At 45.5% G+C, this 15,224-nt stretch overlaps 2 protein-coding genes across 2 annotated transcripts in view; one reads left to right on the top strand and one right to left on the bottom strand.

The window, feature by feature from the left end:
- The window catches only part of RRAS2 (RAS related 2), a 154,672-nt gene extending 139,448 nt beyond the window's left edge, over nucleotides 1-15,224 (bottom strand). Inside the window, exon 1 of the mRNA XM_057553386.1 lies at nucleotides 15,205-15,224. Within this exon, the coding sequence (XP_057409369.1) occupies nucleotides 15,205-15,207 (3 nt within the window). The 5' untranslated portion in view covers nucleotides 15,208-15,224. The remainder of the gene's footprint in view (nucleotides 1-15,204) is intronic.
- Nucleotides 2,029-4,582, top strand: LOC114236816 (kelch-like protein 34). Its single transcript, XM_057552342.1, is given in 2 exon segments — nucleotides 2,029-2,089; nucleotides 2,619-4,582. Coding segments are annotated over 2 exon segments (2,025 nt in total).

The following is a 15,224-nucleotide window of genomic DNA, read 5'->3' as shown; positions in this document are numbered from 1 at the left end:
TATGTATTGGACAGACTGCTCTACACTGTCACTTAGGAGCTCAGAGTGATGAAGGCTCCATCACCTTGACGTTGTAACTTGTGGAAGACAGAACCCCTTCTACAATTGCCTCAGCCATTGAAGAGCTCACTGGAAGGTCACATGCCAGCTACTCTATGCTTTGGTCCAGAATGAGATACCAGCCCCAGTCAAAGAAGCTGGGGAATGTGGGGAGTACCTGGAATATGGGGTGAGCACCACTATCCCTGCTACAGGCAGTGTAGACTATATAAAATTTGTTATAAAAGGGAAGGAGAGAGATAAGGTAGTAGCTAGGGTGGCAGGAGGTGAGTGGATTTTGTTTTTTGTTTTTCTGATTGCAAGAGAATTGAGTTTGTTGACAGGACAGGAGTTGGTAAGCAATGGAGCCTGCTACTGGTCCTGGAGAAGGTGGAAGGGGGAATGATGGGCTTCAGAAAGAAGACCTGGGGGCTTCCCTGGTGGCGCAGTGGTTGAGAATCTGCCTGCTAATGCAGGGGACACGGGTTCGAGCCCTGGTCTGGGAAGATCCCACATGCCACGGAGCAGCTGGGCCCGTGAGCCACAACTACTGAGCCTGCGCGTCTGGAGCCTGTGCCCCGCAACGGGAGGGGCCGCGAAAGTGAAAGGCCCGCGCACTGCGATGAAGAGCGGTCCCTGCACCGCGATGAAGAGTGGCCCCCACTTGCCGTAACTAGAGAAAGCCCTCGCATGAACCGAAGACCCAACACAGCCAAAAATAAATAAAAATAAATAAATAAAGTAGCTATAAAATTAAAAAAAAAAAAAAAAGAGATTGGCAAAAAAAGAATGTAAATCAATGTTACTCTTCTAAAAAAAAAAAAAAGAAAGAAAGAAGACCTGGCCCTCCTTCTTTGAGATTGGCAGGAAGGAAGGGGAGGAAGTATAATTAGCTTATATGTGGGTGCATGAGCAGGAAACTGAGGAAGTTCACACCTGATATTTTTAGTTTCCTAAGAAGTAGGAAGCAAGTCAATTGCTAAAAGTGGTGCTAGTGGTGATACTGGTGGGAGGAATCAGAAGCAGGTTATCAGAATTTTGGAGTTTGGAGGCTCTTAAACCTATCTCCATCAGCCCTTGAGTGGACAATTACAATAGTTTCTTATCTGGTTTACTTACCTGCACTCAACCCTGTTAACATACTACTAGTGGGTTGACCTTTTTTAAAAGACACGGCAAATCAGATGATGCCATCTTCTGCATAAAATCCTACAGTGGTTCAAAAATCCTTAAAATGGCCCAAAGATGTGGCTCACGTTGACTTTTCCAACCTTGCCCTCAATCCCCTTCATACACTCTCACAAGGTCCCCTTTCATTCACTTCGTCCTCTTGTCTCAGGCCCTTCACAGATACCCTTCCCACTACTTGGAAAGCCCTTCCATTCTGCTTCTGCTCCTTTCAGTAAGCTAATCTGAACTCTTCCTTTAGGCCGGAAATTAAATGTCACTTTCTCAGGGAGACCTTCCCTGACCCTTCAGACTAGGGTACCTCTTCCTATAGTATGCTCTTGTACTTGGGAGTTTTTTCCTTTGCAGCATTCTTCACAACCGTAATTATATGTTTGTATATAGTGGACAAGGTCTCTCTCTTCCTCTAGACTATAATTCTATGAAGGTAGGCACTGTGTCTGCTGTTTCTGTCTACTGTTATATGTTTAACATGTAGCACATCGCCTGGTGTATAACAGATGATAAATAAATCAGTTTTGTTAATTAATGAATTCATATCTATTGTGACGAGATGACCAAGGTTGCAATACCTCTGAGAGTCTTGTCAAGGGTAAAGACCACAGAATTGCTTTAGACCCGATCTGTGTGATTGAACTCAGCACCGCAGGTATAGAGGTGGAGAAAGCAGAAGGTTGCACTGATATGAAGTTTAGAGTTTTCAAAAAAGGTATGATGGAAGAAGGAGGATAATGCTGGCTTTCATGCTGTGCTCTAAAATCTAGGCAGAGTAGGGAAGGAAGGGAAGTATTAAGGGAAGTGATGGACTTGGGAGGACAGAAGCCTGGTGGTATCCTGGATGCCAAGGGGCAGGTGTGGTGGGGTAAGAGTGAGAGAGCTAGGGAGCCAGGAGATGACAGTCAGAGGGTTAGTATACTAGATCTTAAGATCCCTACAGTGGAGTGGCTCCAGGTCTAGAGAAGGCCCAGGGTATAACCGTGGTGTGAAGTGGTGGTTATTGTTGCCAACACTATGGAAGAAAGAGGCTAGGATGTTAAATGGCTTCACGTGGTACAGTCATCTGGGTGATGGCAGGACTTGAAGTAGAGAATTTAGGGACAGAGGTGGTCAGAAGGTAGCATAAATGGCATGAGCCTCAAAGACAGGCCCTCCCCTTGTTCCTTCCATCCTTGGATCACTCATTCAAGAGTCAAGGCCCCAGGACAGAATGTCTGATGGGCTGAGCTGGATGGCATAAGCCTCGAAGGAGAAGTGAATTTTGCATGTGATAGAAATGTGGTGGTAGGTTTGTGTCAATGGGGAATGACGAGGCTGCCAGTGGAGGCTCCAGTGGAATATGTGAGGTAGCTTCTAATCAAGAGACTGGAAGAGGGGCTTCCCTGGTGGCGCAGTGGTTAAGAATCCTCCTGCCGACTTCCTGTCTTACTGCAAAGCTCATGGCGGTGCGCTGCTCACTGGCTACCAGGCACTGCGCGCCGAGGGCTTCCTGTGCGACGTGACTCTGGAGGCCGAGGGCAACGAGTTCCCGGCGCACAGGTAGCTCCTCGCGTGTTCCAGCGACTACTTAAGGGCCCTGTTCAAGAGCCACACCCGGGAATCCCGGGCGCCCGTGATCCACCTGCATGTGCCGTTGGCAGCCGGCCTGCAGCGCCTGCTGGACTTCATCTACACCGCCTGGCTGCCGCTCTCCATGGACACCGTGGAGGACACGCTGGAGGCCGCCAGCTACCTGCAGGTCACCGAGGCCCTGGGGCTGTGCGGCTGCTACCTGGAGCGCCAGCTAGGCCCGGAGGACTGCTGCTTCGCCGCCAACGTGGCGGCGCACTTCGGCCTGGTGCACACGCTGGGCGCGGCCGAGCGCTGCATTGTGAGCCACCTGCGGGAGCTGCTGGCGCGGGGCGCGGGCCCTGCCGGGCTGCTAGAGCTCAGCCCCGCGTCGCTGAGGGCCGTGCTGAGTGCCCCTGACGTGGCGCGCGTGCCCGAGGCCCGGCTGCTGGGCCTGGGCCTGGGCCTGGGCCTGGCCCTGGCCCTGGCCTGGCTGCGGCAGGAGCAAGAGGCCGAACGTCTGGGCCACTGCGCCGCGCTGCTCGAGCGCGTCCGCTTCGGCCTGGTGCCCACCGACATGCTGCGGCGCGTGTACTCGGACTCCGGCCTCACCCTGCCCTCCCAGGTCAAGGGCCTCATCATCCAGGCCCTCGACTACCACACGTCGCCCTCCCGCCAGCCGCTAATGCAGGGCGAGCAGACCAGCGTCCGGAGCCCCCAAACCCGCATCTTGTTGGTAGCGGGGTGCAGGAGGCGGGAGGTGGTGACCGAGGAGGTCGTGGTCCCCCGGCGGGCAGCCAGGGGGAGGGGCGCCGCGCAGGAGCCCGAGGAAGAGGAGGAGGAAGAGGAGCAGGTGGAGGAGGAGGAGGAGTGGGAGCTTACCCAGGACGTGGTGGCCTTTGACGTGTACAACCACCGCAGGCGCAGCCTCACGCGGCTGCCCGCTCCGCTACTGGGGCACAGCGTGTGCGCCGCGGGCAACTTCCTGTTCGTCCTCGGCGGGGAGAGCCCGTCGGGCGGCGGCTCCTCCCCCACAGCCGACGGCCTGCGGGCGGTCATGGCCCAAGTGCACCGTTATGACCCGCGCTTTCACGCTTGGACGACTGTGCCCGCTATGCGGGAAGCGCGGTCCCATTTCTGGGGCGGCGCCGTGGCCGAGGGGCTCCTGGCCGTCGGGGGCCTGGGCGCGGGCGGCGAAGCGCTGGCTTCAGTGGAGATGTACGACCTGCGCCGGGACCGCTGGACGGCGGCCAGGGCGCTGCCGCGGGCCCTGCACGGCCACGCGGGGGCCGTCGGGAAGTGCGGCGTCGTGTACGTCTCCGGGGGCAAGGCGGGGAGAGGCGAGGGCGGCGCGAGCAGCCTCCGGGACGTGTTCTCCCTGGGCCCTGGGGAGCAGGCGTGGAGCAAGAGGGCGCCCATGGGCACGGCCCGCTTCGGGCACCACATGGCCGCACTGCGCGGCGCGGTGTTCCCCTTTCTGGGGCGCTATGAGCCCTTCTCCGAAATCGAGCGCTACGACCCCGGCACCGACCAGTGGACTCGGCTGCGGCCGCTACCCTACGACCGCTTCTGCTATAGGCTGGCCGTGGTGGAGGAAACGGTGCTGCTGCTGGACTCACGCCAGGTGCCTACCCGCAACGTGGTGGGTTATGACCTCGACCTGGACCGCTGGGAGGACACTGGCTGCGCGCTGCCTTGGGCCTGGAGCGGCCTGCAGTGCGCAGTGCTGCAGCTGGCCGAGGGTGGGAACGAGGAGAGGGAGGGAGAGGCCGGAGAGGCGCCAGATTTAGTGCTGGGGTTAATGGGTTAGTGAGCAAGTCGCCCCTGACCAGGCTTACAGAGCAACCCGTGCGTGGGCTTTTCCTTAGGCTTGGCCAAAGAGGAACATTTCCCCTTACTCTGAGAATGGGAGACAGGACGGGTCAAATTTAGAAGGATCTATGAATCATCTTCATTGAACTGGGGATTTCTAGAAATTCTCATGCTGGGCTAGAGATGGACTTTGAAAATAAAACATGACCCTATTTTCCCTTTTGGAGTTAGTGTTTCCCAGGCGCTAAACAGTGATTACTTCTGTGCCAAATAGCCAAAAAACGTACCATAAGAAGTTATGTACAAGACCAGAAAATTGTTAGCTATAAAGACTGTAATAAATGGTTCTAGAAGATGGCATTATCTGAATAAATAAATATTTATCTGAATAAATAGTGAAGGGAAAGTGCCTTGGTTAAACACATGCAATCATCGTAGGGAGAATTATGATTTTATGATCCAGAATCATGGTTATACTTCTGCTCTGACGGTTTAATATAGATATGGAACTGAGAGGAAAAAAATCTCTAAGAAAGCACCATTTTTTTTTGAGAAAATAACCTAGGTTAAGTTTTTCTGTACTTCATCCTTACCCTAGTCTGCTTTTGCCCTGGCTTTTGGCAGCTCATTGGTTTTATTTCTGCAGCCCTTAGCCATAATAATCAGGCTTCTTTGGTTTAGTGGAACACCTAACAAAAACAAATCAAAACTCTGTTTTGTTCATCCTCTTTAAATGTTCATTCTGCAGACATGCTGTAGGTAATATTTGTAAAAATATATTTTTTAAGTTTATTTTTAATGGTACCCCCCCACCCTCTGCCCCATGTTCCCAGAAGAATCACAGAGAAACTAAAGAGGAGTAGGTGAAATTTTAAAGTTCCTGTCAGGTAAATGGGAAGCCAGCTTGATTTTGCAGGATCTCAGAGAAGATTCTTGTATACACTGGACAGGTGCTTCTTCTGGCTTGTACCACCAATGGAGTGACAAAGTTAAAACTTGTAACCGGGGGTGGGGTGGCGGGGTGGTGGCGGCTGTGTGATTAGGTCACAAAGAAATGTGATGAGGACTGCATGAATAAAATAGGTGATTTATACGGAAAAAAAAGAAAAAAAAAAAAAGAATCCTCCTACCAATGCAGGGGACATGGGTTCAAGCCCTGATCCGGGAAGATCCCACATGCTGCGGAGCAACTAAGCCCATGCGCCACAACTACTGAGCCTGCGCTCTAGAGCCCGTGCTCTGCAGCAAGAGAAGCCACTGCAATGAGAAGCCTACGCACTGCAATGAAGAGTAGCCCCACTCGCCGCACCTAGAGAAAGCCCGCGTGCTGCCACGAAGACCCAACGCAGTCAAAAGTAAATAAATAAAATAATTTATATAAAATAAATAAATAAATGCATATGTGAAAAACTACAGTGAAATTAAAAAAAAAAAAAAGAGACAGACTGGAAGAGAACATAGAGGAGGTATGACCTTGAGGGAGAGCCAAGTTACCACTTAGCAAGTTTTCTTTAGATGAAGAGAGTAATCTGCCATGAACTTACAGTTTATAGGAGAGGTTTTTGTCTGTTTACTTGTTTTCCAACAGATTGAGGGTGGTTCCAGCAGTGAAAGTAAAAGTAACAACATGTAATAAAGAGAGGGCAGGCTCTGGGTCAGAGATCAGAGTTCCATTTCTTGCCCCATCGCTTATTTGTTGAGCATCCTTAGCCAATTTCTTCACCTCTTTGAGCTCAGTTTTCACATTTGCGAACTGATAAAAGTCATAACCGGCTTACTATGTGGATCGAATACAGAATCGGATGCAAAACTGCATTGCAACCTGTAAAGTGTTGCCCACATGTGAGTTGTTATTATCATTATGGTACAGTGAGTTAATGGTAGCCTGTGGATGAAAGTTCTTTAACTCTTGACGCTCACCTTAGAACAGTGTGGGAGGAAGGTGGGGCAAAGGCTCTCTCCATTTTACAGGTTCATCTATTCAGGAAACCTCACTGAGTGCTAATCCCATGTTAGTTACCGAGCTGGAAAGGGATAGTAAGATGAATCAGACACAGTCCACACCGCTGGAGTTCATAGACTAACGCAGGAGACAGAGCGGTAACATGCAGAGCTGTGCTATGTGGTGTAATATTGGAACAGAGAGTGTTGTGTGAGCACAGAAGAAAGAACAACTAGGGAGAACCTTAGAGAGCTCTGTAGTACAAGTGGCATGTGAGCTGGGAATTGAAGATTAAGCCAGAGAAGAGGATATGCCACGCCAAGTAAGTTAGTGGTGGAAATCCACATAGAACCCAGGGCCACAGACGGGTAGTTACATGCCACCTCCCCAGTGCTCTTGGAAAGGGAAAAAAAGCCTCTTTGGTCCCACAGAGGAGCTTATTCTCTGCTTTGCTAAGGGCCTGGCTGCCATGGGAACGACACCATTTTTGCTTAGTCCCTTTGCAGTTTGCTGTCAACAACTTACTGTCCGGGTGCAAAGGCACAGCTCAGATCCCCCAGATATGAGGCATCATGCTTGTTTCCACCTCCTAGCCTCTTCCCAATTGTCTGATGATGCCTGTTACTGGCTGACTGCCCTGCCTTATATGGGAACCAATGAGAGGCCAGCAGGTCAACTTGTGAGCAGTTCTCCCAGGAAACCAGCAGGGCTTCAAAGGAATCATGACTTGTCGCACACCCCATCTCCCCTCACTGTTTCCTTCAATAACCTTGAGGAAAAACCAGATCCTGTCTGGTTCCCTTCCTCCTCAATCCCTTAGTTCCCAAACTCTGATGGTACCCTTCTCACTTTTTCAAAGGGCATTGGTGAGGACCAACCTCATTCCCGGAAACTTGGGCCCTTGTCATGCTTAATAGCCAACAGTAATAAAAACCATGGCCTATCTATTTTATAGATGATGAAACTGAGCCTCAGAGAAGGTAAGAGGTGAGGGCCTTAGTTTGGGGGAGCCCTGTTGGAAGGACACCGGAACATGGGACCTGGACTGCAGCCTAAGGCATGAGAATAATGACAGCCAAATTTTGGCTGTCCAGCATCCATTTCCTCCTAACAGCACCTTGATTTCTGTACACACTATATGCAGTCTTGGTGGGAGTAGACATCCAGATGCCTATCTCCACGCCAGTCACTGAAGGGCTACAGAGTTCTACCCTGTGAGGTTGAAGGGAAATAGCAGAAGTTATCTTCCTGCTGAGACAAGCACCACACCTAGCCAACAGTACCTGCTCAGCAGATGTCATTTCTTCTTCAGCTGTCTGTTACTTATTATCTGTGTGGTGTTAGGCAAGTCACTTAACAATCTGTACCTCAGAAATGATGTGTGTAAAATTTACCAGCATTCCTAACCTGTATTACCTACTATGATTGTCATAACTTTATTAGCTCTCAAAACCGTGAATGAGTTGAATCAATTGTGGTATATCATCAGCGTGACCGAAACTAAAGTAATGGAGATGCAGACATTGACTTGTTGATATAGAAATTTATATCATTTATATGAAAAGGTCACATTATGATCATTTTTTTGAATAAAATAAAAATATAAATGAATACATATCTGAAACGCTATATCCCAAAATGCTAACCAGAATTTATCTCTGGATGGTGAGACTGTGGACAATTAAAAAAAAATTTTGCCTTTCTTCATTTTCTATCTTCAGTGAGCAGACATTATTTAGCAGTAATTAATTTTTAAGTTAAAAAAGGCCATCACTTAGGGGAGAATCAGGGACTCTGGCTTGATTTCAGCCAGGGGCAAATTCAAGGGGATAGGGCAAGGCAGCCAGTTTCCATGAAATAGATATGGATTCAGATTGGCAGTCACAGCATACTTCTGGATGGTACACTTCTGGTTGAAAGGAAGGTCTTGGGCGTGCCTAGATGCAGAATTCAACCCTCTAGGGGAGCTGGAGGCCCGAGTTCAGAGAACAATTTTTGTCTCTCCCCTGTCTATCTCTCCTACTGCATCTCCACCATTTTATCCCTCTGTTGCAAAAAAAGAAAAAAAAAAATAGCCATTTGGTTCCTCAGATATGCCGAACTCATTTCCACCTCAGGGTCTTTTAACCTCCTTACTTCTCTGAAAACCCTTCTAAGTTACCCTCCATCTACCAGCCACTATCTATCCCATTAGCCTATTTATTTCCTTCATAGCACTTATCCACTCTGAAAACACCTTATTTGATTGTTGTCACAAACATGTAAGCTCATGAATGCAAAGATTTGTCTGGCTTGTTCACCATATACAAGCTGTGACAAGAATAGACTTGCACAAAGTAGGAGCTCATCAAAATCAAAACTCATCAGGGGGGCTTCCCTGATGGCGCAGTGGTTGAGAATCCGCCTGCCAATGCAGGGGACACAGGTTCGAGCCCTGGTCTGGGAAGATCCCACATGCCGCGGAGCAACTAGGCCCGTGAGCCGCAACTACTGAGCCTGCGCGTCTGGAGCCTGTGCTCCGCAACAAGAGAGGCCGCGATAGTGAGAGGCCCGCGCACTGCGATGAAGAGTGGCCCCCGCTTGCCGCAACTAGAGAAAGCCCTTGCACAGAAACGAAGACCCACCACAGCCAAAAATAAATAAATAAATAAATAAAAATTAAAAAAAAAAAAAAAAAAAAAAACTCATCAGGGAACAAAAATATTAAGCAGGGAAACTGAGGCAGAAATCCAATTGTGCTACTGGGATCCAGGAATGTGGAGGGTCAGCAATTGTGAGTTCACCTTTTGGGGCTGGATTCAGAGTCAGGAATATAAGGAAATCAATACTATTTCCTTTGCAAAAAAGCAGTTATCATATTAAAAGAAAAAAATAAAAGGGTGATGACACTTCCAGGGGAATATGACACAGTCTGTATGTATGAGTTTATTGGAAGTCTGGGCTAAATGAGTAACTTCCTGAATGATATGAAAAGTGATGAGGCTTGTGGCATTCTGGAAAAATTTGACACAAATTGTGCACTAAAGCAATTCCGTGGAATGATGTTTGATAGTTTAAATGGTCACTTCATTTAAAAGGTTTTGGCCTGAAGTTATGACAACTGAAAATTTTTCACACACACCAAAATTCCTGGTATATAGCTGTAACTCAGCTTTTCTGGGATGCAAAGAAGCAGGTAGCTAGAGTTCTATGCCACACCCTCTGTGAACAAGTAGGACAAATGAGGAGGGTGTGCGTAGGGAAGAGTTGAAACTTATTTGACACCTTTTACATGCCATATACTAACGGCATGAAGTTTCTCATTTAATAACCCTGCAAGGAAGGCATTATTTATTTCCATTTTCAGATGAAAAAAATTAGGCTGAAGCAGGTTGACTTGCCCAAGATCACAGTAAATAAATTATAGAGGAAAATCTGATTCCAGGTTTATTTGACTCCAAAGCCTACACATTTTCTACCACACTTGCCTCCCTAGTATTCCTGGAAATCCCCTTGATGAAATGTATTGCTCATCTTTAAAAATAAAAAAAGAGAGACAAGGCAATAATATGGCCTAAAAGGAGGCAGGAAATAACAGGAAAAACTAAGTAACCCACAAACTATTAGGCTGAATCAAATGACATTGCTATTATTTGATTTTTTTTTTTAAGCTCATAAAAGAGGCAATTTCACATGGTTCAGCCCCATGGTATATGTGCTGTGGATGAAGATCACAATGAAAATACTATTATAACCACTCTGTCACTCATTTGTACACTTTACATATTACATTTTATTGCAATTTCAGTAACCCTTTCAGATGGGTAGGGTAAGGATAATCATTCCCATTTTATATATGAGGAAAAGCAGATTTGGTAACCCAGCCTGCCTTACTGGAGCAGCATTTGCCCTTAGGCAAACCTGTAACTTTTTTTTTTAAGGCTTCTACCTGCCCCCATGCTGTCCCACCCTCCACATCTTATTCTGTCAAAATAATTTTTGATTTGACTCCTATGACAGGCTCCTAACTGGTCTCCCATGACCCCAATCTATTCTCCAAACCGTAGCCAGAGGTTTTTCTAAATGCAAAGCTGATAGTTTCACTTGCCTTCTTAAAATCCTTAGTACTTCATTCTCTACAAGATGACGTTCAAATGCCTCAGCCTGGCCTTCATGATCTGACCCTTGTCTACTATCTCCAGTCTCACCGTCTGCCCCCAACACACCCTATGTTGAGAAGAACCCGCCTCTCTGTGCTATGCACTTCTGTGACTTATCCAATTGTTCTGTGGCTGGAATGGCCTTCCTTCTTCCCCATCCCTTATCTGACATTCAGCATGCATATTTATGCTTTTCAAGGCTTAGTTCAAATGTCATCTCTTTGTGAAAACTATTTTGACTTTCTTCTGACAGTCACCAGTTTTCTGTGCTCTTATAGCAGCTGGTGTATTTTTATAAGACTTATTAAACAGTCCTCTGATCGGGTGTTTATGTGTCCTTAAAATACGCACCAAATTATATCTTACCCTCAGTAACTTCAGGACAACGCACAGCACTAGACATGTAGCTGGTATTATCAGTCAGAACCCAGGGGTCCTAGAAAGTCCCTGCCTTGTGCCTTAGGTTGGGGAATACGGGGAAAATCTTACTTACAGGTTGAGTGCCCCAAACCAGGGCACACTCTTCCATGGCTTTTCCAGAGTTCCCTACAGTGAAGGCATAAGCGAGGGACTACCTGAACTTGGATTTATACTTCTATTACCAAGGCTTATTTTCATTAAATAGTGTCTATGAGTATACAGTCTGTATGAATTACCTAAGAACATCTGCATTTTATAAGTTACATTTCACACAGACACCTAGGCCAGTGATGGAGCACCTAGGAATCAAGTTGTCCTTTGTTGCCACCATGATAGTGACACATTTAATTCAATTTGATGAACAATGAACAAGTTACTAACAGAAAATATAAAACCACCAGGAGCACATATGGTCACAAAGATGAGCTATTAGACCAAGTAACATTCAGCTAGCCAAATATTCCCATAATGCTTGTTTATTACTTTTAAAATTTGTGAGCAGGTTTTAATGTGTTAACATTTATGGAGAAGAAACATAAAATTGACAAAATTCTTTCTACCAAATTTTCTTGGACCTGGGAAAAAAGACCACCATTATTTGATTTTAGCTGTGGGAACACATTGGTCCAGCTTGTGGAATCCTAGTGTACTAGCAGAGAAAGTTTGGAAACCACACTCTTCACAGTCATACCTTTACTCAAAGCATGAGTGATAGTCATACATTTACTGAAAGCACGAGTTCATTAAAAAAAAAAAAGTGTGACCTTAAACAACTTCATAGAGAGAGAACATTTTGATTACAACTAATTAAATTCACTTTTTTATGTTGTTGGGCTTTAAGAAACTCTTTGCATAGCTTAGTAGAGTTCAGAAATTTTCCTGGACAGACTCCTTGAGCCACATAGCATTTTCCCCACGTTCTGGCTGGTGCAATCCTATGCGTTAAGATTCAGCCTCCACCCTCTTTATAGGAGAAGGCAGTGCTTACTTACAAGGAGATGCTAGCTCTCTGGGTGGCCCAAGACGTGTCAAGATTACAGATCTAAAAATCACAAGAGCTAGAATCAGGGACTCTAGCTAATGAAATATCTTAGCCACACCCAGTGACCTGAGGTGGTAAACAACATTTATTTTCAAGATGTACTAGTGATATGACTGTTGTGATATTTTGATTTTTTATTCACCTGAAGAGACAGACAGGCAGTATATCTATAACATATTCTGATTCATCTTAATGTAGGAGACATTCTTACAGAGTGGTGTCTTTTTTTCTCATCTAACATTCTTTTTTTTTTTAATTGAAGTATAGTTGATTTACAATATTTTGTTAGTTTCAGGTGTACAGCACAGTGATTCAGTTATACATATCTATATGAATATATGAGAATTCTTTTTCTCTTCCCTTATAGGTTATTACAAAATTTTGAGTATAGTTCCCTGTGTTGCATGGTAGGTCCCCGTTGGTTATCTATTTTATATATTTTATACCACATAGTAGTGTGTATATGTTAATCCCAACCTCCTAATTTATCCCTCCCCCCCCTCACCTAACATTTCATAGGCATGTGTCCACACCCTGTTCTCTCTATAGCTACATTCTTCATTTGGTCATTCAATAAATACTTATCTATCTACTGAGTACTCTGGTACACATCATATATACTTAACATCATTTGCTTATCAATACCCGTTTTGGGGTGTCTCATTTTTAATTGTCATTATTTATAATATTACAATTTTTGGACTTTTTTTCTTTTTTTAGTTATGTCTCTCAAAATGGTATTACCAGGGAAAGGTCTGACCAGGTCAAGGAATCATATAGCTACTCTTGTGTGTGGTTAGGATTAAAGTGTAGGCTTTAAATTTAGAATCATATGTGAAGTTTATTGTTAGACCACTGTAATAGACTACAATAAAGATGACAAAAGTCTAAACCAGAGCAATGGCAGTAGGAGTGGGAAAAAAAGATTAGAAAAATACTGAGGAAGGGAGAACATTGGGCTTGGTATCTGATGAGATATAGGGGGTGACTGTAGAGTTAAGGGTGACTAGTGAGTTTCTAGCATAACTAACCAGACAGGGAACACAGCAGTGGAACAAGTTTGAGGAGTGAGATAAGTTCCATTTCATAACGTTGATTTTGAGGTGTCTGTGGGTAATAGCCAGGTGGAGATCTCCCAGTTGATTTATAAAGTTCGTTTAAGAGGTATATGTAAAAACACAAGGCTTTTTTTTGTTTGTTTTTATTTATTTTTATTATTTAGTTTTGGCTGTGTTGGGTCTTCGTTGCTGCATGCAGGCTTTCTCTAGTTGTGGTGAGCAGGGCCTCTCTTCGTTGTGGTGCATGGGCTTCTCATTGCGGTGGCTTCTCTTGTTGCGGAGCACTGGCTCTAGGCGCGTGAACTTCAGTAGTTGTGGCTCGCAGGCTCTAGAGCGCAGGCTCAGTAGTTGTGGCGCACAGGCTTAGTTGCGCCGCGGCATGTGGGATATTCCCGGACCAGGGCTTGAACCCGTGTCCCCTGCATTGGCAGGCGGATTCTTAACCACTGCGCCACCAGGGAAGCCCCACAAGGCTTTTTGGTATGAATTTTTTGAACTAGAAACCCTGGAGGTCAGTTAACTGTATTATTTTATAAGGAGATAGACCCAGACAGATACATCTATTCTCAGAAAGCTACTCAGAGAACTGAGATTCAATTTAGGAGAATCTCATTCAGGGCTGCTTCAGCCCACCATGCTGTATTTCATTTGTCTGTCTTGTTGGTTTTACAATCAATAAAAAAATAGTTTTCTCAGACTCCCACAATTATACACAGAACCCAGAAAAAAGGCACAAATCCCACTTGCCTTCTTTTGTCACTGCATAACTAACTTCTTAATCAAAGAGATTCTGCCATGCCAGAGATAGAGAAAAGACAGAGAAAGTGGTCAATTACTAGATGTGACTTTTGATCTAAGTGAGCAACTCTAAATATCACATTGTTACTGTAATCTGGCTGCACATATTTCTGTACTCAGTTGTTAAAGAATCAGTCATTCGACTGTCATCCTGAAAGCAAATAAAAACAGTATGTTCATCACAGACCACCCATGATATGAGGTATATGGGTTGTGACAGTTACATTTAGCTGTGACAATAACAGTTTACAAGCAGAAGTGCTAAAGTTAGTTAAAACCTGACATGATAGGGCTTCCCTGGTGGCGCAGTGGTTGAGAATCTGCCTGCTAATGCAGGGGACACGGGTTCGAGCCCTGGTCTGGGAAGATCCCACGTGCCGCGGACCAACTAGGCACGTGAGTCACAACTACTGAGCCTGCGCGTCTGGAGCCTATGCTCCGCAACAAGAGAGGCCGCGATAGTGAGAGGCCCGCGCACCGCGATGAAGAGTGGTCCCCGCTCACCGCAATTAGAGAAAGCCCTCGCACAGAAACAAAGACCCAACATAGCAATCAATCAATCAATAAATCTTTAAACAAACAAACAAACAAACAAAAAACCTGACATGATAAATACTGTTATAAAGAATTCTTGAGAAATAAAGCTTCTTTTAAGTAAGTTTCTGGTGTTAAAAACAAAAACAAAGCATTCAAGTAGTGTAAAATTAGGACCTAAATTCTGAGGGAGGTATGAAGATCATGTGGAGAATAGCTTTCTGTCTTCTCTGCAATGTAAGGAAAGAGAATGGGGAAAGAAATAGAATGAATACTTATTGATTAGCACTTACCATGTGCCAAACATTCATCATAAATACATTATATCATTTCATTCCTCACATCAATTCTATGAAGTAGACATTATAAGCACCTCACAAATGAGGACACTGAGGCACAAAGACACTGAGGCACAAAGAGATGAGGCAGTTGTGTCAATGAATTACTAATTGCAAGGCTTTCATGTCGGATATAAAACCCTGGCTTTATATCTGTGTTCAACTCTTAATATTAAGCCTTAATTGATAAGAAGTAACACCTTCTCTTATGACTGTAGTCATCATCTGTAAATGACGATATTAATAGTATTTGCCTGGTAAGAGTCATTGGGAGGATTATATATGCCATGGAAAAAGCACTCAGTGTTATGCCTGCCACACGTAAGCACTCAATAAATCAGCTACTCACCATTGTCTTAGACCACACAG

Source organism: Balaenoptera acutorostrata, chromosome 9 (assembly GCF_949987535.1).
Source record: "Balaenoptera acutorostrata chromosome 9, mBalAcu1.1, whole genome shotgun sequence".
In the NCBI taxonomy this organism is placed as follows: domain Eukaryota; kingdom Metazoa; phylum Chordata; class Mammalia; order Artiodactyla; family Balaenopteridae; genus Balaenoptera; species Balaenoptera acutorostrata.
The sequence above is the reverse complement of the archived record's forward strand: the minus strand, read 5'-3'. Positions and strand labels throughout refer to the sequence as shown.